Source organism: Mobula hypostoma, chromosome 2, assembly GCF_963921235.1.
Source record: "Mobula hypostoma chromosome 2, sMobHyp1.1, whole genome shotgun sequence".
In the NCBI taxonomy this organism is placed as follows: domain Eukaryota; kingdom Metazoa; phylum Chordata; class Chondrichthyes; order Myliobatiformes; family Myliobatidae; genus Mobula; species Mobula hypostoma.
The window spans coordinates 56,713,228-56,737,856 of record NC_086098.1 but is presented as its reverse complement, the minus strand read 5'-3'; the positions used below and the strand labels follow the sequence as shown (position 1 = coordinate 56,737,856).

The 24,629-nt window shown below is 39.6% G+C and overlaps 1 protein-coding gene across 1 annotated transcript in view; it reads left to right on the top strand.

Moving 5' to 3' along the window:
* The window catches only part of ddx1 (DEAD (Asp-Glu-Ala-Asp) box helicase 1), a 42,785-nt gene that overhangs the window by 4,658 nt on the left and 13,498 nt on the right, over positions 1-24,629 (top strand). Inside the window, exons 6-20 of the mRNA XM_063037363.1 lie at positions 114-161; positions 4,878-4,961; positions 5,321-5,404; positions 6,857-6,933; positions 7,020-7,092; positions 7,492-7,568; positions 7,649-7,763; positions 10,929-11,067; positions 12,388-12,448; positions 13,092-13,190; positions 14,170-14,259; positions 16,499-16,684; positions 16,924-16,975; positions 18,426-18,572; positions 18,652-18,743. Of these exons, the coding sequence (XP_062893433.1) occupies positions 114-161; positions 4,878-4,961; positions 5,321-5,404; positions 6,857-6,933; positions 7,020-7,092; positions 7,492-7,568; positions 7,649-7,763; positions 10,929-11,067; positions 12,388-12,448; positions 13,092-13,190; positions 14,170-14,259; positions 16,499-16,684; positions 16,924-16,975; positions 18,426-18,572; positions 18,652-18,743 (1,424 nt within the window). The remainder of the gene's footprint in view (positions 1-113; positions 162-4,877; positions 4,962-5,320; positions 5,405-6,856; positions 6,934-7,019; positions 7,093-7,491; positions 7,569-7,648; positions 7,764-10,928; positions 11,068-12,387; positions 12,449-13,091; positions 13,191-14,169; positions 14,260-16,498; positions 16,685-16,923; positions 16,976-18,425; positions 18,573-18,651; positions 18,744-24,629) is intronic.

Sequence of the window (24,629 nt, the reverse complement as noted above, 5' to 3'; positions counted from 1 at the left end):
AAGTAGATTGTTTTATTGAGATGTCTAAGTAGTGAAAAGTACTATTAATTTAGTAAAACACAACCTAGAATTTTATAAATTTTTCAGTCAGTGTTTATTTTTTTTTGCCCTAGTGTTCAACAAATGGCAGATGAATCCTTATGACAGAGGATCAGCTTTTGGTAAGTTGAAACCATTGTTCAGGTGAAGTTGAGATATGAAACTATTGTATTCTATTTTATACTAGCTCAGGGGTCCTCAAACTTTTTTGCACCATGGACCAGTTTAATATTGACAATATTCTGGCGGACCGGCCCGACTGGATGGGGGTGTTCAAGTAGGGTTAAACTCACCTCAACATGTCTTTTACAGTTGGGGTTACCAACTTTCTCACTCCCAAATAAGGGACAAAAGTAGCAGTCAAATCCTGACGAAGGGCCCCAGCCTGAAACGTTGACTGTACCTCTTCCTATAGATGCTTCCTGGCCTGCTGCGTTCACCAGCACTTTTTGTGTATGTTGATGGGACACGTATGTTTACCCCGAGAAAAACTATCATGACCATGAAGCCTTGTGTGGGCACCTGTGTGCGCATGCGCATACGTGCCAATATTTTTTTTCCACAATTCGGTTTTGGCTTAATCTTCCGGACTACACTGTAGATACATTATTTCTACTTTATATAGGCTGTGTATTTATCATATCATTAATGCTTTTACTATATGTTAGAGTTATTTTAGGTTTTATGTGTTATTTGGTATGATTTGGTAGGCAATTTTTTGGGTCTGGGAACGCTCAAAAATTTTCCCCATGTAAATTAATGGTAATTCCTTCTTTGCTTTACGCCATTTCGGCACAAAATGTTTCATAGGAATGCTCTACTTAGCGGGGGAAATACGGGACAAGGGTGGTCCCGTATGGGACAAAACAATTTAGCCCAGTATCTGGGATGTCCAGGCAAGTATGGGACAATTGGCAACCTTATGCTCAAGTTCAACAGTGTGTGACAGGGAATGAGGAAAGGTACAGCTGACTCATATCGTTTCCTCGCGGCCCGGTGGTTGAGGACTGCTGTACTAGTTATTGTATTGATATAATCATAATGACAAATGAAAGCATGATTAAATTTATCTTAAAAACTTTCGAATAAAATATATTACACAGGATGAGTTCAATTGCAATGCACCTGTTGATTTTTTTTTTAAATCTCTGGAAGGAATAGTGCAGTCCAAGGAACAAGCAACTAGAAACTTTGTGGCAGCAGATGATCTGCTCCACCAGTCAAAACAAAATAGACAGCTTTAAAGTAGACCTTACAAGTAAACTTCTTTATTTTCCACTGCCTGCTGTTTTGAAGATGGTACATTTTGCTACCAGAGCAAATGTATTCTATGCTCACTTTGCAGGTTTTCTCCTTTCAAGCTCATTACTTCTGAACCTGTCATTGCAAAAATCCAACAGTTATTTAAACTTACAAATTGCACAATAGTAGAAACTGAGCAATTTCAAACTCCTGGGAGTACACATCTCGCACCACCTTTCATGGTCCCAGAACGAATTCTACAAGGTCAGGAAAGCTCACCAATGCCTCTACTTTGAGGAGGCTGAAGAGAGACGCACTATGCACATCTATACAACCAACATACACAAAATGCTGGAAGAACTCGACAGGCCAGGCAGCATCCATGGAAAAGAGTGAACTGTCAATGTTTCGGACCGAGACCCTTCATCAGAACACACCCATTCTCAGGTTTTTGTACAGACGTGCAATAGAGAGCATCCTAACATGCTGTTTCACTGTCCATTTTGAAGCATCTAAACCCAAAAACATCAAGCAGCCAATCTTGCCCTTTAGACAGCCAAGTCTCAGTATTGGCCATAACACCATAATTCCATATACATGGCCTCAGTATTATAATTACATTTGAATAAGTTCACATGGAGCACTGCCACAAGAAAGCTGCATCCGTCATTAAAGAGCCCCCACCATCCAGGTCATGCCCTCTTTTCACCACTACCACCTGATGAGCCTCAGGTTCAGGAACAGTTACTATCCTACAACCGTCAGGATCCAGTGTGGATAACTTCAATCACCACTATTCTGAACCTATAGACTCACTTTCAAGGACTCTTTACAACTCTTGTTCTCAGCATTTTTCTTATTTCCAGTTATCTTCTTTTGCACATTGGTTGTTCTAAGCCTTAGTCTATTTATGTATAGTTTGTTGTGGTAGAATCTGGGAAGAATTGATGGGAATGTCAAAAGAATAAAATTATATGGGTACTTGTTGGTGGATTTGGCAAGCTGAAGAGCCCACTTCTGTGTATCCAACTAACACAATAATGAAGCAAACTGCATTTATCACATAATCTTTGAATACAGGTTTCCCCCGCTATCCGAAAGTAGAGCGTTCCTATGAAACCTTTTGTAAGCTGAAATGGCGTAAGGCAATGAAGCAATTACCATTAATTTATATGGGAAAAATTTTTGAGCATTCCCAGACCCAAAAAAAACCTACCAACTCATACCAAAGAGCACATAAAATCTAAAATGACAGTAACATATAGTAAAAGCAGGAATGATATGATAAATACACAGCCTATATAAAGTAGAAATAATGTATGTACAGTGTAGTTTCACTTCTTAGAATCGGGAAGATTTAGCCAAAACCGATTTGTAGGAAAAAATCGACACATACACGCATGCGCACACACCTGCCTGTGCAAGGCTTCACAGTCATGGTAGTCTTTCCCAGGGTAAACACAAGTTTAAAGCGGGTGCCTTTTATGGTGAAAGCGAAAATCCTTTTCGGATTTCTTTCAGCTAGCGAAAACAGGTACTAATGTAGGTCAACACACATAAAAGTTGCTGGTGAATGCAGCAGGCCAGGCAGCATCTCTAGGAAGAGGTACAGTCGATGTTTTGGGCCGAGACCCTTCATCTGGATGCCTACACTAATGTAGGTCTTTCATAAAAGCAAAGTGGATTAAAGCGAACTTTCGTAAAGGGGGGACACCTGTAATAAGAGTATTCTTTACAGAAGCACTTTAACAGTCGAGTATGAGAACAACCACTGTAAAGCAAACTGCAACGAATGGTAGATCGATTACTGTTGCATGATGTCAATGAAATGTTTTTCCTGGAGTAATTTGGAGAATAGGCATTGTAAAGGGAATGGATGCAAAACTTATTCTTGAATTAACATTGTGTAAATCAAAACTAAAATGACATTGAAGAAACCAACTGAAAGGATAACTCATTGCTATGTTTAAAGTCATTGTCTACAGACAATATGTGTAACTACAGCTCACCGTTCAATACCATCATCCCCTCAAAACTAATCAGTAAGCTCCAGGACCTTAGCCTCAAAACATCCTTGTGCAGTTGGATTCTGGATTTCCCCATTGCTGATCCCAGTCAGCTCAGACTAGCAACAATGTCTCCTCCACAGGTGCACCACAACGCTGTGTGCTTACTCCCCTGCTCTACAAGCTTCACACTGAAGGCTATGTCACCAAGCGTAGCTCCAATGCCATATTCAAGTTTGTTGATGACACCACTATCATAGGCCGAATCAAAGATGGTGATGAATCAGCATATAGGAGGAAGGTTGAGTGAGAGGTTATTGTAGCATCATTCAGCCAGATTTTTAATGTCAGCAAGACGAAGCAGCTGATTATAGACTTCAGGAGAAAGAAGCCAAATAGTCCAGGAACCAGTCCTCATTGGAGGTGGAGAAGGTTAGCAACTTTGAATTCCTATGTGGTGTTATTTCACAGGACCTGTCCTGGGCCCAGCACATAAGTACAATTATGAATAAGTACAGCAACACCTCTACTTCCTTAGGAGTTTGCAGAGATTCAGCACGGCATCCAAAACTTTGTCAAACTTGTATAGATATTTAGTGGAGAGTATATTCACTGGCTGCATCATAGCCTGGTATTGAAACACCAATGACCTTGAATGGAAAATCTACAAAAAGTAGTGGATACAGCCCAGTCCATCTCTGGTAAAGCTCTCCCTACCATTGAGCACATCTACGTGAAACGCTGTCGTAGGAAAGCAGCATCCATCTTCAGGAACCCCTACCTCCCAGGCCATGCTCTCTTCTCACTGCTGCCATCAGGAAGGAGGAACAAGAATCAGGAGAAGAAGAATTTCAGAGTTGTATACTTTGATAATAAATGAATCTTTGAATAAGAGCCTCAGGACTCGCAGTATCAGGTTCAGGGACAGTTACTAATCCTCAACCATCAGGCTCTTGATCCAAAGGGGATAACTTCACTTGCCTCATCCCTAAAATGTTCCCACAATCAATGTCGAAGGGTCTCGGCCTGAAACGTCGACTGTACCTCTTCCTACAGATGCTGCCTGGCCTGCTGCGTTCACCAGCAACTTTGATGTGTGTTCCCACAATCAATGAACTCACTTTCAGGGACGCTTCATCTCATGTTTTCAATATTTATTGCTTTTTTTGTTTCATCTTTGTATTTGCACAGTTTGCAGTCTTTGCACTCTGGTTGAAAGCCCTAGTTGGGCTGCCTTCCATTGATTATGTTGTAGTTATTATTAGATTAGATTATGAGGACACACAGTCCTCTTTTATTGTGGTTTAGTAATGCATGCATTAAGAAATGATACAACGTTCCTCCAGAATGATATCACAGAAACACAAACCAAACCAAGACTAAAACAACTGACAAAAACCACTTAATTATAACATATAGTTACAATAGTGCAAAGCAATACCGTAATTTGGTAGACTTATTGAGTATGCTCAGAAGAAAATGAGAAAATGAATCCCAGGGTAGTATATGATGATGTATATGTACATTGATAATCTACTTTGAACTCTGAACAAAGTTTCTCACAAATTTCTCATTTTGACATTTCTCCAGCTATTGGGGCAGATGGACTGTGCTGCCAAAGCAGGGAAATAAAAGAGTGGCATGGATGCAGATCCACTAGGGGAGTGAAAAAAGGCAAGTCTTGTGTGTCAAAGATAATTAAATCAATTTCTATGATATGAGCATCTGAATTATAGCTCTTTAATGATTGTCATATCAAAGATTGATTTGTCTCTATTAACTTGGATCATAAGCCCTAACGTAACTTTGGAAATGTAGCCTTTTAGTATTGCTTAAAAAAACAGATATTAGGAAAGAGTTATGATGTGCTTTGTTTTCATCTGTTCCAGATGATGGTTTAAATACATTAATTAGTTTAATTGGATCAAGAACTTGCTCAAATGACAGCATAGATTTTCTAAATCTATAGATGTGTTAGTGCTTTTTGAAGAGAAGATAGTGTGTGTTAAAATGTATTTTATTGTGTTGTGTAGGTAAATATTACTATGAAGTGAATTGTCATGACCAAGGCTTGTGTAGAATTGGATGGTCTACTATGCAGGCTTCACTGGATTTAGGTAAGTTAATTAACTTAAATGTCTATTTTCAGTAGTCTTATTCAGTAGCATTTTCTATTTTCTTGGAATATATTTTTCCTGCACTTTCCTTACTCCTTGTAGGAATTTCTTCTAATTCTGCTCTACCGTCCCTCCATCCAGCTTACTTTTCCAATAGGCTTGGTCCAGTTCCTCTCTCATAGCGCTGTAATTTTCTTTGTTCCACTGAAATATCGATACACTTGATACCAGCTTCTCCTTTTCAAATTTGAAACTGAACTCAATCATATTATGATCACTAATTCCAAGGGATTCCATTACCTCCAGCTCCCTAATCGCCTCAGGTTCATTACACAGCACCCAATCCAAAACAGCCGATCCCCTGGTGGGCTTATGGACAAGCTGCTCCAAAAAGCCATTCCGTAGGCATTCTACGAACTCCCTTTCCTGAGATCCAGTACCTTCCTGACTTACCCAATCCACTTTTATATTAAAATCCCCCATAATTATTTTGACGTTTTCCTTCTGACAGTTTCAATACTTAGGCCAAATAGCCTTATTTCAGTAGATGGGAGCTATGCATGTATTTTTTAAAAACAGAGACTAGGGACCATCTCCTTGTAGACTCAAGATTTATATCAGCTGTTCAGGTTTTTTTGTTTGTAACAATGTGGTTGAAACATTGCTTACTATTGCTAATTTTATATTACACTTAAATTGTCACTCTTATTTTTGAGAGATGAGACCAGTGCAAAATACTCCATTAATATTTATGCTATGCTCAGCAAGTCATTTGTGATCTTTGAAGCATCTTTAAACATTTGTGCTCTACTTGTCAGTTTTTTTAAATTCATGTAACAGCATTCCTTGTACAAAACAATGCTCTCTTCTGTTATATTTTTACCTCATCTGAATTGTTTATACTTGAGAATTGTTGACAAAGGTCAACTGCGCAGAATGCTATATATATTGTAATTTGTTGTTATGCACATTTCTAATATGTCAAAATTGTTCTAAAAGGCAAGTTTTATTGCCTAAGAAAACATGTACTGCACAGATTCCTTTAAGAAAAGTGTAGATTGAGCAGTAATGGACAGTACTCTTTAAGATTATTCAGATGTGATTACTTTGTGAACATAAAGATGTTTCTACTTGTAAGGTGAGCTAAAATTGGAAACTTCAATGCACTAACATCTAATGAATCTGAAAGGAAATGAGTGGAAGCTCTCTCATGCAGAATATTATCAGAAGTGGAAAAGAAGCAAATTTCATATACTTAAGAGGGAGCTAAGATGAACAGCTGATGGTTAGCTTGTGGTTGGCAAATTTTTAGTTGAAATGTGATCAAGTAGAGCTTTGACACTAGAAAGGAATACACTTAAAGGACTAGTTTTCATGCTATAAATATTGTTTGCAAACACCTTGGCTTAAGTCATGAATTGATATGTTTTATTTTGGGGTATTTCTGAACAGGAACTGACAAGTTTGGCTTTGGCTTTGGTGGCACTGGAAAGAAGTCCAACTGCAAACAGTTTGAGAGTTATGGAGAGGTACTGATATATTATAAAACTTTTTTTATTCAGCTAATTTCAACATAAATGTCTTTAATATTTCATGCAAAATTGCTTTTATTTAGGAGTTTACTATGCATGATACGATTGGATGCTACATTGATCTTGATTCCAGCATTGTAAAATTTTCAAAAAATGGTAAGTTTGCTTCAAAGTATTCTGCATCTTATGCTTTCAACTTGATAATGCTGGTTTACAAGAATATTTATGGTTCTGGCTTTAGATTCAAGTTATAACCTCGTCTTTCCTAGTCTAGCAACTTAATTTGATTGTTAGACATGCTACTCTTAACAGTTATGGCTGATGAAGTAAAGGGATAATTGACAACTAAGCTGTATTTGGAAGAAATATGTGCTTCAGATATGTGGTTAGTAATTTCACTTCTCCACCTGTCCCATAAATATTTAAGAGGAGATTTGTAGTTTGGCTAACATTGTTAAAAGCTTAAACAGGCTGCTTCAACACACAACTGCCTCTCTTATTCTTACTAAATAGTTGGAAAAATAACTACTCAAAAGATTTTCTTTCTTTAACCAGGAAAAGACCTCGGTCATGCTTTTGATATTCCTTCACATCTGATGAACCAAGCTTTCTTTGCCGCTTGTGTTTTAAAGGTAACTTTCCCAAACATTTTAGAGGGAAATGTCTAGAAAATGTTTTCAATAAACTGAAAGCTTTTGTTGTTGGATCCTAGAATGCCGAGCTCAAGTTTAACTTTGGTGAAGAAGAATTCAAATTCCCTCCAAAAGATGGCTTTCAGGCATTAAGCAAGGCATCTGATGGTCATGTCGTAAAAACACAGCAAACAGGTATGTTGCCAGTAACATCCTGAGTTACTAAATGATTTTAATTTATTTAAATATTGCAGCAATTAGTCTTACATGTTTTACCAATATAAATATCATTAACAGTTAAGTCTATTGCATTAGGAGTTGTGAATTCTAGATTATGTCGTCACATTGGTTCAAGATAAAATTTGAGGAGAAACTTGATCTTAGTGTGGCAGCAATTGAATGAAATTAGAAAAATCGCTAATTCTTGATTTCCATCGCTATCCTACCTAATATTTGTCTTACTTATCAATACGTTCAAGCATCACTATTTGCTTCATAAAGCCGTGTGCCTGTCTAATCATCTTTATGAAAAATCCTAAAATATCCATGGTACTAAAAAGGTAATAAAAAGGGGTTTCAGCATTTTCTGTGTTAGGTTAATATATTTGTTCCCTGTTTTCACTGTGTCATCTTTCTTGCATGGAGGTTTGATGCTACTCAATTTATTGGGACCATTCAGAATCCAGACACTTCTGGATAATCACTGCCAGTGCCTCCTCTGCAACATTTCTTATAGAATCCTCCAAGACATGGGTTATTAGGTATCAGATTCTGCTCCATTAATTTCTAAGTTTCTGCTTTAAATATTTGAAGTTTCTCTGTCTTCACTTAGTTCTTCGCTATGTTGTATCTATTTGTTTGTACTGTAAAGACAGGCAAGATATTTACTATTCTACCTTGCTATTCCACTAATTATTATCTTTCCTTTCTTGGGGCTCATGCTTACTTTTACTACAGTCTTTCTATTTGCTTTAAGCTTTTTAATTTTGATTTATTTCCTATATTTTACATTTTCACTCTGTCTCTACTTTTTCCTCTTGATCCTCTTTAGGTTATATCATTACTGACAATTGAAATTCTAATTTTCATGTTTGTTTCTTTTGCAACTTTTTTTTTAACTAACCTTAACCTTTGTTTCATTATCATGAATCATTTAGGTGTCTTTCCTGTGGAGGGTTTTACTTTACAAATTAAAATTTTATATTTGTATACCTACCTTATTACACACTAATTTCGCAAACTACTTCATCCATCTTGGTCTTCATAACCAAATAAGTTACATTTAAGACATTAGTTTTATATTCAGTTTTGCTCTTGACCTTGGTTTAATCAACAGAAGGTTGCTTATTATGACATAACAAATGAATTTTCCTACACCACAGAAACACTTATCCCCATTTTGATCTGTGATAGAATGTTATGGAAACTCTCGAATGCATTCTGTAAACTTGCTCTATAAGCTAATTTCGCAGTTTGATTTGTCCAGTGTTTAAAATTCAAAATCTCCCATGTCTGCATCCTCTTTGTTATGAACATCTCTTCTGCAAGTTTCCCACAGTGTGTCTGCTATTGGAGGGAACTCTACAATCTCCTTCAATTTTTTTTAACTACAACTGTTTCATGCATGGATTCTTCACAGATATTCAAACAATTCTGACTAGCAATATTCTTAATAGTCTCCTAGAGTTTATATTCAACAGTTTTGAGAAGAATTTCGAAATGAGATAGAAAGCTCGTAGCTGCAGCAGCATAATCTCCTTCTAACAAATTAACCTTACTGTTATGTTCTGTACTTCTTGATTTTATCTGATTGAGATAACTTGCAGTCAGTTAATTTTGTATTTATTCTTTGTCATATTTAGTAAAAATCACCATTGAAAATTTGTAGATTGTATTTTTGAATCTTACCAGCAAAGACTTAGCTTTGCTAACCTCTGAAGCAACACGCTAATTTTAATATATTTGTATTGAGATTTTCAGGCCTGACATAATTTGCATTTGAAAGTTGTTTCTAACTATTTTGTAAAGAATCCCAATACTCCTTTTTTATTTTTTTATATTGGGATACAGTGCAGAGTAGTCCCATCTGGTCCTTCGAACCACGCTTCCCAGCAATTCCCCAATTTAATCCTAGCGTGATCACAGGACAACTTACAATGACCAGTTAACCTACCACATCTGTGGACTGTGGGAGGAAACTGGAGCACCCAGGGGAAACTCATGCGGTCCTCATGGGGAGAATTTACAAACTCCTTGCAGGCAATGGCAGGAATTGAACCCATTTTGCCTGTACCATAAAGTATTGTGCTAACCACTGCACTACCATGCTGCCCCATAAATACAATAATGCTAATCTTAATAAAGCAAAATTCTGCAAGACGTTTCGCAGAGCACTGTGAATCAAATTTTGGTGCTGGTTTACATGAGGGGACATTAGATCAAGCTGCAAAATACTTAGTGAGCAAAATCTGTTTTAAAGAGTATTGTAAAAATATGGAGAGAATCCCAGTACTTTTGTACCCAAACTAAGGATTATGTCATGATTACCTGTCTTAGAGCAGTTTTAAAATCTGAGATGGAACCAGAATTGAAGAAAATAGATCTTAATGATTGAGGAAAATTGGAAAAACAGATTTTTTTTAATGGTTGCTAAGCATTAAAAGTATGGGCTGATTTCGATCATAAGTACGAGATTGATGGGTGAGTGGGAGACAGCCAGAAGTTCGGCTGGTGAAAATGTAAACTTGGTAGGACAACACTGTTATACTCTATCTTTGGAGTAAAATTTAGAGGCAAATGCTGATCCATGGAGGAAAAGGTTAAAGGTGATGCTGAAATGTTAATCAGAAAGATATCTTTGAAGGAAGCCTTTAAAGAGGAATGAAACTGAAACGAGGGGTTTTAAGAAGGATTAAGTGGAATTAAAGTGTTTGAAAGCAAATGAAAGTTGGAGGATGATACAGAGATTCCAAACCTTGCACATTACCTTGCCTCAGGATATGTCTTAAAATGGAAAATAATTTATCTCCTTCCCCTCCCCCCACCTTTTTATTCTGGCGTCTTCCCTCTTCCTTCTCAGTCCTGAAGGAGGGTCTCGGCCCGAAGCGTCTGCTATTTATTTATTTCCGTCGATGCTGCTGACCTGCTGAGTTCCTCCAGCATTGTGTGTGTGTGTGTGTGTGTGTGTGTTGCTTTGGATTTCCAGCATCAGCAGATTTTCTCATATTAATAATTTTGCTAAATTATTATATGATGTACCTTCATTTTTAACTCTCCCTGCAGTCTGCTCTCACAGTGCAGGTGCATAGAAATATGCTTGTAGCTGTTGTGAATTTGGTGTTATTAATTCATTCTTTTCAGGCACTGCACTTGTGGGTCAAGCTAAAAACTTGCCAAATGCTCCTAAAGCTCTCATCATTGAACCATCCAGGGAATTGGCAGAACAAACGCTCAATAATATCAAGCAATTCAAGAAAAATGTTGCTGATCCCAAGCTAAGGTAATTTCTAAACTCTTTCTCCTCTTTCACATCCATCTTCAGATGTGTTGGTCTCTCTTTTTCTGTTTCACCATTCTCTCCATTTAGGGATGATTTTGTTACTGATGCTCCTCCACTCATTTTGGCATTATCTTGTTTCTTTCATTTCAGAAGTTGAACTTTAATGTATCCTTGTACCTTTGTCCATCGCTGTTTCAGCTTTCCATCTCTGGGAGCTCTTTCAGTCTTCGTTGCTGGCATCGTTGAATTGGTTGTTTGTAATTTCAGCTCCCTTTCCTATTCCCATACCAACCTGTCCATCCTTTGCCTCACCCCAACAGCGGAGAAGTGCAAACTGAAGGAATCACACCTCATAATCTGCGTGGGTAGTCTACAACCCAATGGTTTGAATATTAAATTCTCCAACTTTAGGTAACTACCTCCTGTGTTCCCCTCTCTCAATCCTAAATTCACCTCTTGTCCTTAAATTTTTTAATTCCCTCTCCCACCCCTCCCTCTCCTGATTCCATCCACCAACTGACTCACCCTTCCATCTGCTAATCTCTCCCTTAAATGGTTCATTTTGTCACCAAACTTATCAGACTCCAGCACTCTGTGTCTTCACTCATCATCCTTCAGCCTCTGTCTCCATCTTCATCCTCTACTCCCCCCAGTGGGCTCCATCTGTCCCTCTGCTTTTTTTCTTATGTTGGCTTCTACCATCGTGTCTCCCAGTCACACCCCTACTTTCCCCCCTCCTCCACCCAGCTTCATGTGCCCATCACCTCTCAGTCTACTTATCTACTAGCCCCTCTCATCCCCTCACTGTCTCTTCTTTATATTGGCTACCTTCCCTCAACAATCTTATGTCCTGATGCAGGTTTCAAACAGAAACAATTCCTTTTCCTGCACAGATGCTACTGGAACTGCTGAGCTCCTTCAGTAGTTAGCATTTTGATTTTAGTTACATCATTTGCAGTCTCTGTGTTTCTGTCTTAGCATCCCACTGTTCTCCTCTTCAGATGTGGGAAGGTTTCAAGGTTTAGTTCAGAAAAGACAGGATGTCATCATCTGAAAATTCATCTTTATTGCTTCTGAGATGTTCAGACTTCACTCATCATACTGCAAATGTGAAAAATACCCCCCAAAAAAGCCAATTTTAATTAGATGTGCAAGGAATATGTATATTAATTTGCTGTAGCCTCTGGGATAAATGTCAACTTAACACTGATTAATGATGACTTGTCATGGTCATGTTCTCTTTTTTTTGGTCTTGGGAAACTTTTAATTATCTATTCTTCTGGAAAGATTCCTTAGTTTTTATGTTTATGTTTGTTTTAGGGAACTCCTAATTATTGGTGGTGTGTCTGCAAAAGATCAGCTGGCTATCCTAGAGCAAGGAGTAAGTTTCGTGGTTCTTCTGGGAGTTGTTTACAAATATATTGGTTCTTATTTATCTAGCATTTTTTGGAAATGTCAGCTGAATAAGGTAATAAAAATAAATTCTGCATGAATTAAAAAAAAATTTCAACCAACTGTATTTGGCATTCTTTGCATTGAACATATGATATTCTGAACATCTTAACTGGCTGTAAAACACACTGGGCAAGTCATGAAAAGTAGTATAGAATTTTCATTCCTATCTAGAGAAAAATGTTATTAACAAGATGTATTCTGCTAATACTGAAGTTATTGTGTTGTGATGGAGACGCATTGATTTTAGCTGAACATCAGCTAGGACAGCTACGTGACCAAACTCAATTGAATGATCTCTGGTTCATCATTTGGCATTTTCTAAAATTTGACCTTGTTAAGTATTAGTCTTTTAAGAGGAATATACAAAGGACCATTTATCAGTTATTGTTCATGTGGCTTGCATTGTCCTACATCTACAATCAGTATAAAAAAAATTTGGCTTTTTTAAAATACACCTTAAAGATGAGAAAAGTGTGGTATAATCTTAGACTTTATTTTTATATAGTTATTTAAGTGAAGTCTGGATACATTTGAAGTTCAATATGGAAATATTTGTGTCTGTTTTGTAGGTGGATATTGTTGTTGGAACTCCGGGAAGAGTTGATGACCTTGTCTCAACAGGAAAACTAAATCTTTCCCAAGTTAGGTTCTTTGTGCTAGATGAAGCTGTAAGTGATCATTTATCAAAATTAAAAATTCATAATCACCTCATCTCAATTGAATAATATTTATGTTAACAGTGGTATTGAATTTTTCTGTTCATTCCCCATCCTCTTTAAATTTCCTTTGTTTCATTATTAATTATTCCATTAGGTAAACATTGTGTGGGCATGTGGCCAAGTGGTTAAGGCATTGGACTAGCAATCTGAAGGTCGTGAGTTCGAGCCCCAGCAGAGGCAGCGTGTTGTGTCCTTGAGCAAGGCACTTAACCACGCAGTGCTCTGCGACGACACTGGTGCCAAGCTGTATGGGTCCTAATGCCCTTCCCTTGGACAACATTGGTGTCGTTGAGAGGGGAGACTTGCAGCATGGGCAACTGCTGGTCTTCCATACAACCTTGCCCGGGCCTGCGCCCTGGAGAGTGAAGACTTTCCAGGCGCAGATCCATGATCTCGCAAGACTAACGGATGCCTTTATTTAGGTAAACATTGCATATGTGAATGTTCAGCAGCTAATTTGGTGCTTGGTGAGATGGACAATTATTTGTTCCAATTTATTATTTTTTAGTGTTCAAAGTCGGCTCATAATATTATTACTTAATGCTGGGCATATTATATGTTCTACATTATCTGAAAAATCCGGAAGTGTTTCTAAATGAAGTGCGTTCTCTTGTCAACACTTTACAGTATTGCATTTTGTTTTAGTGTTGCTGTGCCTCTTGCTTAAACTATACTAAAATGGATCAATATGTAAAGAAAGGATTATACAAAATCATGCAAAATCCTTGTGCTGGTGGTAGGCAAAACAAAAGGAACTTTTACAACTTTTGTATAGGCAGAATGGAATTATTCTGAATAGTATTCTGAAGTACTATTCTGAATAAATGATATACAAGTAAACTAAACACAATTCAGAATAATTCCATTCTATCTTTTGTTTTTTATTATGACGAATAAGGAGACATCTAAAGTGGTTGCTGTTTTGTAGGATGGATTACTTACACAAGGATACTCTGACTTCATTACAAGAATGCATTCTCAGATCCCTCAAATAACATCTGATGGCAAGAGATTGCAGGTAATGCAAATTCAGTCATGTACTATATACCTCTCTTGTATATGGAAGCCTATATGTACATTGAAAGCAATTCAGAAATGATCAGTAGATTGATTCCTGGAGTTGAGAAGACTGAGGTGTTATCTTAGGGAAGTTCCCATTCCTAAGTGGGCTTGACAGAAAAATGCAAAGGAAATGCTGATGCTTTTGTGGGAATCTAACACTAGGAAGATAGTTTTCAAATAAAGAGTTGCTTATACTGAGTTGGGAGGAATTTTTACAGAGCCTTGTAAAATTATTCAGCATCCAAATCTTTGTTCACATAAATGAGTATCACAGTATTGATTTTGATCAATTTAACTGAGGATTTTTATTTATAGATCACATGCTCCTTTTATCGCTATTGAGCCCAAAAACAGGAAAAATGGCAAAGCATGAAAAATGTAAAAACTCACATGTCAACAATTCCAAAGTATCCATCCCCCTTTGCTCAGTACTTAGTCGAACAACCTCTCGCAGCTATTACAGCCAGTAGTCATTTTGGGTACCGAATTGTCTCTATTAGCTTTGCACAACTTGATGGAAAAAGATTTGCCCATTCCTCCTTGCCAAATTTCTCAAGTTGTGTCAGGTTAGTTGGGGAGCAGTGGTGGACGGCAATCTTGAGGTCTTGCCAGAGACGTTCAATTGGGTTAAGGTCAGGACACTGACTGCGGCATTTCAAGGACATGAATTCTCTTTCTTTGAAACTACTCCATGGTTGCTCTGGCATTGTGCTTTGGGTCATTGTCCGAATGAAAGGCAAACTTCCTCTCCAATTTAAGCTTTCTGGCAAAGGCTAGCAGGTTTTTATCCAGGATGTCTGCCTTCAGGAGCATTCTTTTCCCCATCAACCCTGACCAGATTTTCAGTTCCTGCTGCTGAAAGCATCCACGTAGTATGATGCTGCCTCCACCATATTTTACCGTAGGGATGGTGTTACTTGGCTGATGTGCAGTATTAGATTTTCACCACACCTACCATTTAATGTTGAGGCCAAGAAGTTCCACTTTAGTCTCATCCGACCACAAATCCTTCTTCCACGTCTTTACAGTATCTTGCAAAATCTTTCAGGGCAAGGATATACTTCCTTTTTTTCAGCCAGGGCTGCTTCCTTGCCACTTTTCCATAAGTACCCTTTTTGTGCAAGGTCTTAGAGATTGTGGAGCCATGAAACTCATCTCCAGTTGAAGCCACTGAATTCTGCAGCTTACTCAGAATGACTGTTGGTGTCACAGTAGTCTCTCTTACAAGTATTGTTCTTCTTCAGTGACTAAGTTCCAAGAGACACCCTGACCTAAGCGGTATGGTTTAATATCTTTTTCCACTTTTTCACGATGGACTGCTCTGAGGTATGTTCAGTGCTTTGAGTTGGTCTTGTACCATTCCCCAGATTTGTGCTTATCATTTCCCTGCCTTGTCTGAAAGGCTCTTTTGCCTTCATTTTGGTTTGCTCTGTTGAAAATCTACCATGCTGTTAGACCTTACAATGAGAGGGGTGTTTATTCTTATGAATTCATTGAAAACAGGTGATCCTCCAATTTTTTTTTACATCAACAGATTGAGTGAGTTGGTAAGGTAATATACTGTTCTTGAGGAAAGTTAGCATGGTAATTACAAAGAGGATGAATACTTTATCCAACCTTGCTATTTTGATTTTTAATAAATTATTGACAGGTTTTGGAATTTTTCTTTTGATTTATATGATGAGCAATGTTTTGTAGATTAGATCAAAATCTTACTTCAATATATTTTAAATTTAGGAAATAAGACAGTAAAATGTAAAAATATTTGCAGGAGCTGAATACTTTATCAAGGCACTATAGAACCCTCTATGCCAAAGAGAGGTGTGGTGGCCAAGTCATTAAATATAATCAAAGTTAAGATATATTTTTTAATTAACTGCTGAAGATCACGGTGACAGGCATCAGGAACGTGAAGCTGAAGCCGGGATCAGATTAGCCATAATCTTATGTATTGCGGAATAGACGTGAAGCACCAAATGAGTTGCACCACTTTTTTTTAGTTATAATTGCAACATTAATTCCATTTGGCACATTGGCATTTCTCATTATAAAGATGATGTAGGTGTGCAGTAAATGTAATGACAGGAGCTATTACAGTACAAATTCATAGCAGGTTTGCAATTTTCCTTGATTATTGTGAAATTAGCCTTTCCGATTTTGAGTATTATGGCTTTTGTTTATCATTCTTCACCTAGGTGATTGTTTGCTCTGCTACACTACATTCATTTGATGTTAAGAAACTCTCAGAGAAAATCATGCACTTCCCAACCTGGGTGGACCTGAAAGGAGAAGATTCTGTTCCTGAAACTGTACATCACGTTGTTGTACGAGTTAATCCAAAAACAGATCGAAACTGGGAGAAATCTGGACGACATATCCGGGTAAAAAGGATAGATTACTTGTCTTAGTGTACATGGCCTGTAACCTCAACAAAAGTTATTTGTCAATTTACATTGATCTTTTTTTAACAAAAGTTCCTTTTATACTATTGTCTTCCTTTTCCTCCCTCTAAACCACCTACTTAGCCAACTCCTTTGGAAATGTACTTTTTCAAAAAAAACATCAAGTATAAATTAGCGGAATGTCAAAATATGTAATCTGTTTTGTTTCTCCTCCTCAGACCGATGAAGTTCATGCTAAAGATAACACAAGACCAGGTGCCAATACTGCTGGTCAGTACAATTTCATTATGTGTTTTACATCCTCACGTCAAATTAGTTTACAAAACTTGATATTTTGTGCAAGCAGACATTCTGAAATGTGAAAGTTTCAAGATCAATGAACATTAATTGAGTTCAAAATCATTAAGACGCACAAGAAGTAATTTTTTCAGAGAGATGTTAGAACATTTAGTACCTTGAGGACATTCCATATATAAAGGGTCTCCTGTCATAGGAAAGAATTTCCTTTATCCTATTAAATCTTAGCACAATCATTTGCAACATCATAATTGCCTTACTCCTCAACCTCCTAAACTAGAAGGAAGAGAAACCAATTGATATAATTTATCCTCATTAATTTATTATTTTAGTTTCTGTATACTTCTAGTGAAATTTCAGTACACCACCTGCAAAGGTAGTTTATCCTTCCTGAGATTTGGTGCTCAGAATTGATTCAACCTAAGTAAGGCATTTTGTACTAAAGCACAATTTCCTCTACAAACATTATATTCTCCCCCTTGAGATTTTTTTTAAATGAAACCGTACCACATGCATTGTAAGTAACAGTTTTGCATGGACTGGAGCAGCACCGCAGTCTCATCTTGAGCAGTGACACAATGAGACCTTGCCAGAGATGTCCAATTGGGTTAAGGTCAGAACACTGACTGTAGCACTCAAGGACATGAATTTTCTTCATTTGAAGCTACTCCATGGTTGCTCTGGCATTGTGCTTTGCGTCATTGTCCAACTGAAAGACAAACTTAGATAGAGACATAGAAAACATGACAATCAGACATTGATCATGTGGATAGTCAGAGGCTTCTTCCCTGAGCTGAAATGGCTAGCACTAGAGGGCACAGTTTTAAGGTGGAAGTAGGTACAGAGGAGATGTCAGGGGGTAAGTTTTTTACGCAGAGAGTGATGAGTGCATAGAATGGGCTGCCAGCAACGGTGGTGGAGGCAGATACGATGGGGTCTTTTAAGAGACTCCTGGACAAGTACATAAGAGTTCAGAAAGATAGAGGGCTATAAGTAACCTACAGCTTTGTGGGCCAAAGGGCCTGTATTGTGCTGTAGGTTTTCTATGTTTCTAAGTTCCGTTCTCTTCGATATTCCCTCAACTTTCTTTTTTTTTGTTACTTTTATACCTTTCCACTATTTTTATTGAATGCACTTTTGTAGTTGCTGGCTTCATCTAACAAACTCTGACGACATTTGGGCTCTATGATGGGCCCATCAAATGATGACAGCATCAACTGCAGAGTTAACTGGTATGATATCAGTGGGAAATCTACTCATGAATTTGCTTTCAACACTTCAGATTATTCGTGAGTCACTGAAAGAGTTAGATGTTTTTATCTATAGATCCCTTGCTGTTGTTTTGCTGTTGGCACTTAACTGTTTAGTTTTAATTTTGCATACAATATTGTCTGTTTAATTAATTTCTCTATTGCTTCTCTAGAGATGTGGTCTGAAGCTATTAAAATACTAAAGGGTGAATATACTGTACGTGCAATCAAAGAACACAAGATGGATCAAGCAATCATCTTTTGTAGGACAAAGATTGACTGTGATAATATGGAGCAATATTTTATACAGATGGGAGGAGGTGAGTTAGTTCTGAAGGCTTGTTTTGGTTATTTGCTTTGAGTGTGTGTTTCTCACATCAAGTCAATTTCCTGTTTCAGGCCCAGATAAAAAGGGACATCAGTTCTCTTGTGTTTGTTTGCATGGTGATAGAAAGCCAAATGAAAGAAAGCAAAACTTGGAAAAATTCAAGGTACTTGTGACTTACTTTATGTTGTTTATATATTGGTGCTAAATAGCTGGAAGATGTTTTAGCAATTCTAACTCTTGTTACGTACCCCGTAACTGGGTTGCCAAACCAGCAGAAATGGATCACTCAGTTGGAGTCTGGATTACTAGAACTAAGAAAGTTTTATTAAAGAAACAAGCAACACAGTACTGTAATCAAAAGAATAATAAATGCAACAGTTCAGCAATGATAAACACACATGTACACAGAATTAAGATAACAGGATCAATCAAGCTATATTGTTGTCTAGGGGTAAATGACCAGTTTCAAAGTGACACACAGTTCAGTTCAATTTAGTTCAGTTCAGTTCGCAGTAATCACTGCCGTGGGAGATGGACAGTGGGGGGAAGGAGAGAGAGAGCAAAACGAATGAATATTCAAACGGCTTCCACACAGACCTTCGACATTCTTCTCAGTCGGCTTTCGTGCGAGCCCTTTGTGATGTCATCTGAGGTCACCGACCGTGACCCCTCCGTTTCCAGATACGATCGTTTCTCTGCGGTGAACCTGGCACCCAGGCAAGGGTGGACACACACCAGGTTCCCGCCAATCATGCCTTTCCACCCTGTGCGTCTATGGCTTGTCCCGCGACCAACCGTCCAAAACTTCCCACCGACTTGTGGGAGATGCACCGCTTCCAGGGTCTTGTTACCTCAGGGTGTCGTGTGTGTGTCGCCTTAGCGAACCTGTCCCTTTTTATCCCCCTGCTGGGGTATCGCCTGTCCATCACTTCAAACAGTTCAGGGTTCAAAGGGGGAGCCGATCTTGACAGCTCTCCTTCCGTTACTCTCTCCCGTCCCTTCATTAACATCTCCAAATGCTGCTCCATTGTTTCCCTTATCTCTCTTTCTCCTGAAGACAGGTGGCAGACCAACGGCTGATCCCACCGGTGCCAGCCCAGGCCAGCTAACATCTTAATTTATGTGTATTCTCGCCACACTTCCCACCTTTAAGGATTTTTACCGGGGTAAAAATTACGAACATGAATACATTATTTGATACACACAGATATACATCTTTATCAGCTATTTGGCTAATACAGCGAATTTGAAGTTGTCAACACCTGACAGACAGTCAGCCATCACATTTTCTGTTCCTTTTATATGTGTTATTAATAATCCCTTAGACCAGGCTCCAACTCAGCAAACTTCATAGGGGCCAAAAACACTGAATTGCGATCAATGTAACCTTTCATTGGGTTTTGTCCCGGACCACAATAACAAGGGTTGTCCCATTCCGACTTAGTTTTCTCTCGCAAGGGCTTAGTAGGAGGGGGAGGGGTAGTAACCGCAGAGTTAATGCAAAACTTCCTACAGTACCCCACCATCTCCAAGAGCCTTCTGAGGGCCCTCTTGTCTGTCAGGGTTGGGATGTCAGAGATAGCCCGCACTGTAGCTTGCATCGCTGCCAGCTGCCCCTGTGTCATCACAATTCCCAGGTAAGTGACCTTCGTGTGGCCGAACTCATTTTTTTTCAAGGTTCACTATCAAGCTGGCTTCAGACAGCCGTATTACATCGCCAATACACACCTCTGCTTTCGTCACTGAATTACTCATTCTATAGGGGTATTGCTCGCTAGGCTGGCCTAGTGTAACAGACACCACCCAACGTCCCAGTTCTTTGCATCGCCTCGGGACAATCAAACACACGTGTTCAAGTCGTTTAATTACTTCTCCTAAAGAGTCGCTTTGTTCGGGGATTAAGGGAGACACCTTATCAGCAGAGCTGGCCAAAACAATAGCCTTCTCCCATCTGGTCGATACCATACTCATCTTTTCAAAATGGTATTTTTCCTCTTATCAGGGGGACCCTAGCTTCATTGATTTCCGCGCTAACACCGACTAGGTTTGTTAGTATATCAAAAGCATGTGACCGTCTCAGTTCGCGTCGGCCATAATCAATAACATCCTTCCTCCGGTGCAGCTGGTAAACCTCTTTCATGATTTCACCAACTGTTTCCTCCAGCACCTCAAAATGTCCACCGGGGGGTACCTTGTGGGCCAGGTTAAAAATCTCATTCAAATAACTCTTTTGCACCACCCCCCATTCCTCATCTGCGGGTACGGTACTTGGTCTCCCTTTCTTCCTTAGCACTTCCTCCTCCACCAAAACCATCAGCCCCTCGTTTCGCTCCTGCGCCTGCACAAATTCTTTCCTGGCTAATGCTAAGTCTGTCTCAGCTCCCTCACTACCTCTTCTTTCACTACACTCCTTCTTTTCACTTTCTACCCCCTTCTCGTACAAGGCTGGCAGAAACGTCTCAGCTAAATTTACTACCGCAGTCCCATGATGAACCTGTGAGTCCATGGGCGGGGCCTCAATGCTGGCAGGCTGACCTGTCAATCTCACGGCTGGGAACACAATTCCCCCGGCGAGGTCATTACCGAGCAAGACTTCCACGCCTTTCATCGGTAATTTGGGCCTCACCCCGATCGTGACTAGTCCAGAGACCAGGTTGCTTTGTAAGTGTATCTGGTGCAAAGGGACTGCCTCTATCCCTTCCCCAATACCTTTGACCTTGACCTCCCCAGTCTGGGTCTCTGAGCTAAACTCTAATACACTCTTCAGTATCAGTGACTGACACGCTCCCGTGTCTCTCCAGATCCGCACTGGAACTGGTTTTAACCCCTCCTTCACTGACACCAATCCGGCCGAGATAAACCTCTCGCGCCCTTCCTGAACTTTGGCAGACCTGTCCTTTCCTTGCGGTTCGTTTACCAGCTTGATACAGCCAGTCAAAATCGCCGTTTTTCCTTTTCCCATCTCCTTCTTTGGGGCAAAGTACCTGGACGCAAAGTGTCCGACGTTCCCGCAATTATAACAGACGACCCCAGGAGACTTCCTACCAGACTGCTCCCGGTCTACCTTATCCTTCTCACTAGTCCCCGGCTTACTTTCTGACTTTTCTGGCGGACTCTCCCCGCTGTCCTGACTACCCTTCTGGTAGCCTTTACTTGGGGCAAACTTAATTTTATGCGTCAACGCATACTCATCCGCTAACTTAGCAGTTGCGGCTAACGTGGCTGCCTCTTTCTCATCTAAGTAGGGTCTCATACCCTCAGGGACACGACCTTTAAACTGCTCAATCAGGATCAGCTGTAGCAGTCTGTCATAATCCCCCTCTACCCCCTTCGAGGTACACCAACGCTCACAATATGTCTGCATCTCACGGGCAAACTCTAAATACGTGCGGTCCCACTGCTTCCTCACATTCCGGAACCTCTGCCGGTATGCCTCCGGGACCAACTCATAAATCCTGAGGATGGCCTCTTTCACCACCTCATACCTCTGGGCATCTTTCGCGGACAAAGCTGAGTAAGCTTGTTGGGCTTTCCCTTTCAGTACACTCTGAAGCAAAACAGCCCACTTATCCCTCGGCCAGTCCTGACTTGTAGCAACTTTTTCGAAATGGAGAAAGTACCAATCCACGTCGGTATCGTCAAATGGGGGAACCAGCCTAAACTCCTGGGTCGCCCGGAACCCTCCACCTTGGTTCGGCATGGGCCCCTGCTCTGCCCTTATCCTTAACTTCTCCAGCTCGAATTCCCTTTCCCTTTGTTTCTCCTCTCGCTTCAACTGTCTCTCTCTCTCTCTCCTGCCTTTCTAACTCTTTCTCTTTCTCCTGCCTTTCTAACTGTTTCTCTTTCTCCTGCCTTTCTAACTGCTTCTCTTCATGTTCTAACTGCCGTACCCGGAACTCGTGCTCGAGTCTCAGTTTTTCAAGCTGCACCTGTACCGCGTCTCCAGCAGGTTTTTCAATAGACACCACCTCCAGCTCGCCTTGGGGAAACACACCTTTAGATACATAGTGCTCTACGATAGCTCTGTGTATCTCCTCTCTCCTCATTGTCGACTTCCCCTCAGCAAGATTCAACCGTTTGGCCACAGCTACCAATTCCGTTTTCCTGGCATCCTCTAATGCCTCCAAGGTCGGCGCCTTTATAAATTCCTCAGCCTCCATTTCTGCTGTTTGTCTTTTCTTTCTTTCGGGAATTTTAACCCAATCAATTTACTCCGTCCGAAATTTAGCATTCAAAATCCCGGACAAGCCCCCACTTATGTTACGTACCCCGTAACTGGGTTGCCAAACCAGCAGGAATGGATCACTCAGTTGGAGTCTGGATTACTAGAACTAAGAAAGTTTTATTAAAGAAACAAGCAACACAGTACTCTAATCAAAAGGATAATAAATGCATCAGCAATGATAAACACACATGTACATAGAATTAAGATAACAGGATCAATCAAGCTCCATCGTTGTCTAGGGGTAAATGACCAGTTTCAAAGTGACGCAAAGTTCAGTTCAATTTAGTTCAGTTCAGTTCGCAGTAATCGCTGCCGTGGGAAATGGACAGTGGGGGGAAGGAGAGAGGGAGCAAAACGAATGAATATTTAAACAGCTTCCACACAGACCTTCGACATTCTTCTCAGTCAGCTTTCGTGCGAGCGCTTTGTAATGTCATCTGAGGTCACCGACCGTGACCCCTCCATTTCCAGATACGATCGTTTCTCTGCGGTGAACCTGGCACCCAGGCAAGGGTGGACACACACCAGGTTCCCGCCGATCGTGCCTTTCCATCCTGTGCGTCTATGGCTTGTCCTGCGACTAGCCGTCCAAAACTTCCCACCGACTTGTGGGAGATGCACCGCTTCCAGGGTCTCGTTACCTCGGGTCGTGTGTGTGTATCGCCTTAGCGAACCTGTCCCTTTTTATCCCCCTGCTGGGGTATCGCCTGTCCATCACTTCAACCAGTGCAGGGTTCAAAGGGGGAGCCGATCTTGACAGCTCTCCTTCTGTTACTCTCTCCCGTCCCTTCATTAACACCTCCAAATGCTGCTCCATTGTTTCCTTTATCTCTCTTTCTCCTGAAGACAGGTGGCAGACCAACTGCTGATCCCACCAGTGCCAGCCCAGGCCAGCTAACATCTTAATTTATGTGTATTCTCGTCACACTCTCAATGCATGACTATTGTTATTGTATTTTACATGTGTGATTTTTCTAAAAATAAGATTTAACACTAGGTGTTGAGTAGTTTTCCCAAGTAAATAACTTCTTTAAAAAAATGTAATTCTAAGAAAATCGTCATCAGTGATTCAGTGTGCTTAAGTGTGTATTCAGTTCAAATGCTAATGTGAAGTAATAAGAGCTGAAAATGTTGGAATCACTCAGCAAGATGGGAAATGTCTGTGGGCAGTTAATGTTTCAAGATGAAGATTCTTTGTCAGAAGCTTACAGTTTTGCGTCCACAGATGCTGCCTGATCTGTTAATTGTTTCGCACATTTTCTGCTTTAAACTGCATCAAATGCAGCTTTTTTTTTTACCTTTCACTTACTAGATGCTAGTGGTTGCTTTAGGTGATTAAGTAGAAAAAGGGCAAAATGACTTAAAAGCCAGTAACAAAAGTTACAAAATCTTGTATTAAAGCGATGGTTTCATTTTATGTCTTGGACGAGCTCCATAGCGTCAGTTCTTTGAGGAAAAACTAATTTATTTTGTAAACATTTGAAACATCTGGTAATTGATAACTTGTAGCTTTTAAATATGAAGAATTCAATGTTTACTCAAGTAATGAGTATTCATTTATATATTGAACCAACTTTAAGCTGAGATCATGTGAAACTTGCTGTTGTATTTTTGGAAATTTGGCTATTGTGCTAATTTCTTTGTTACATTGTCCAAGGATTTGTGGTCAGTTGTGTGTTGTTTACGTTCATCAGTAACCTCAAGATGTATACGCTTACCTCATCCTGTTCCTGAAGTGGAAAACTTCTAAAATAACTATTTCTATCTATCACTGCAGACCTTCAATGGCAAATTGGTACTCCTTAATGTAAAGGTATAATATGA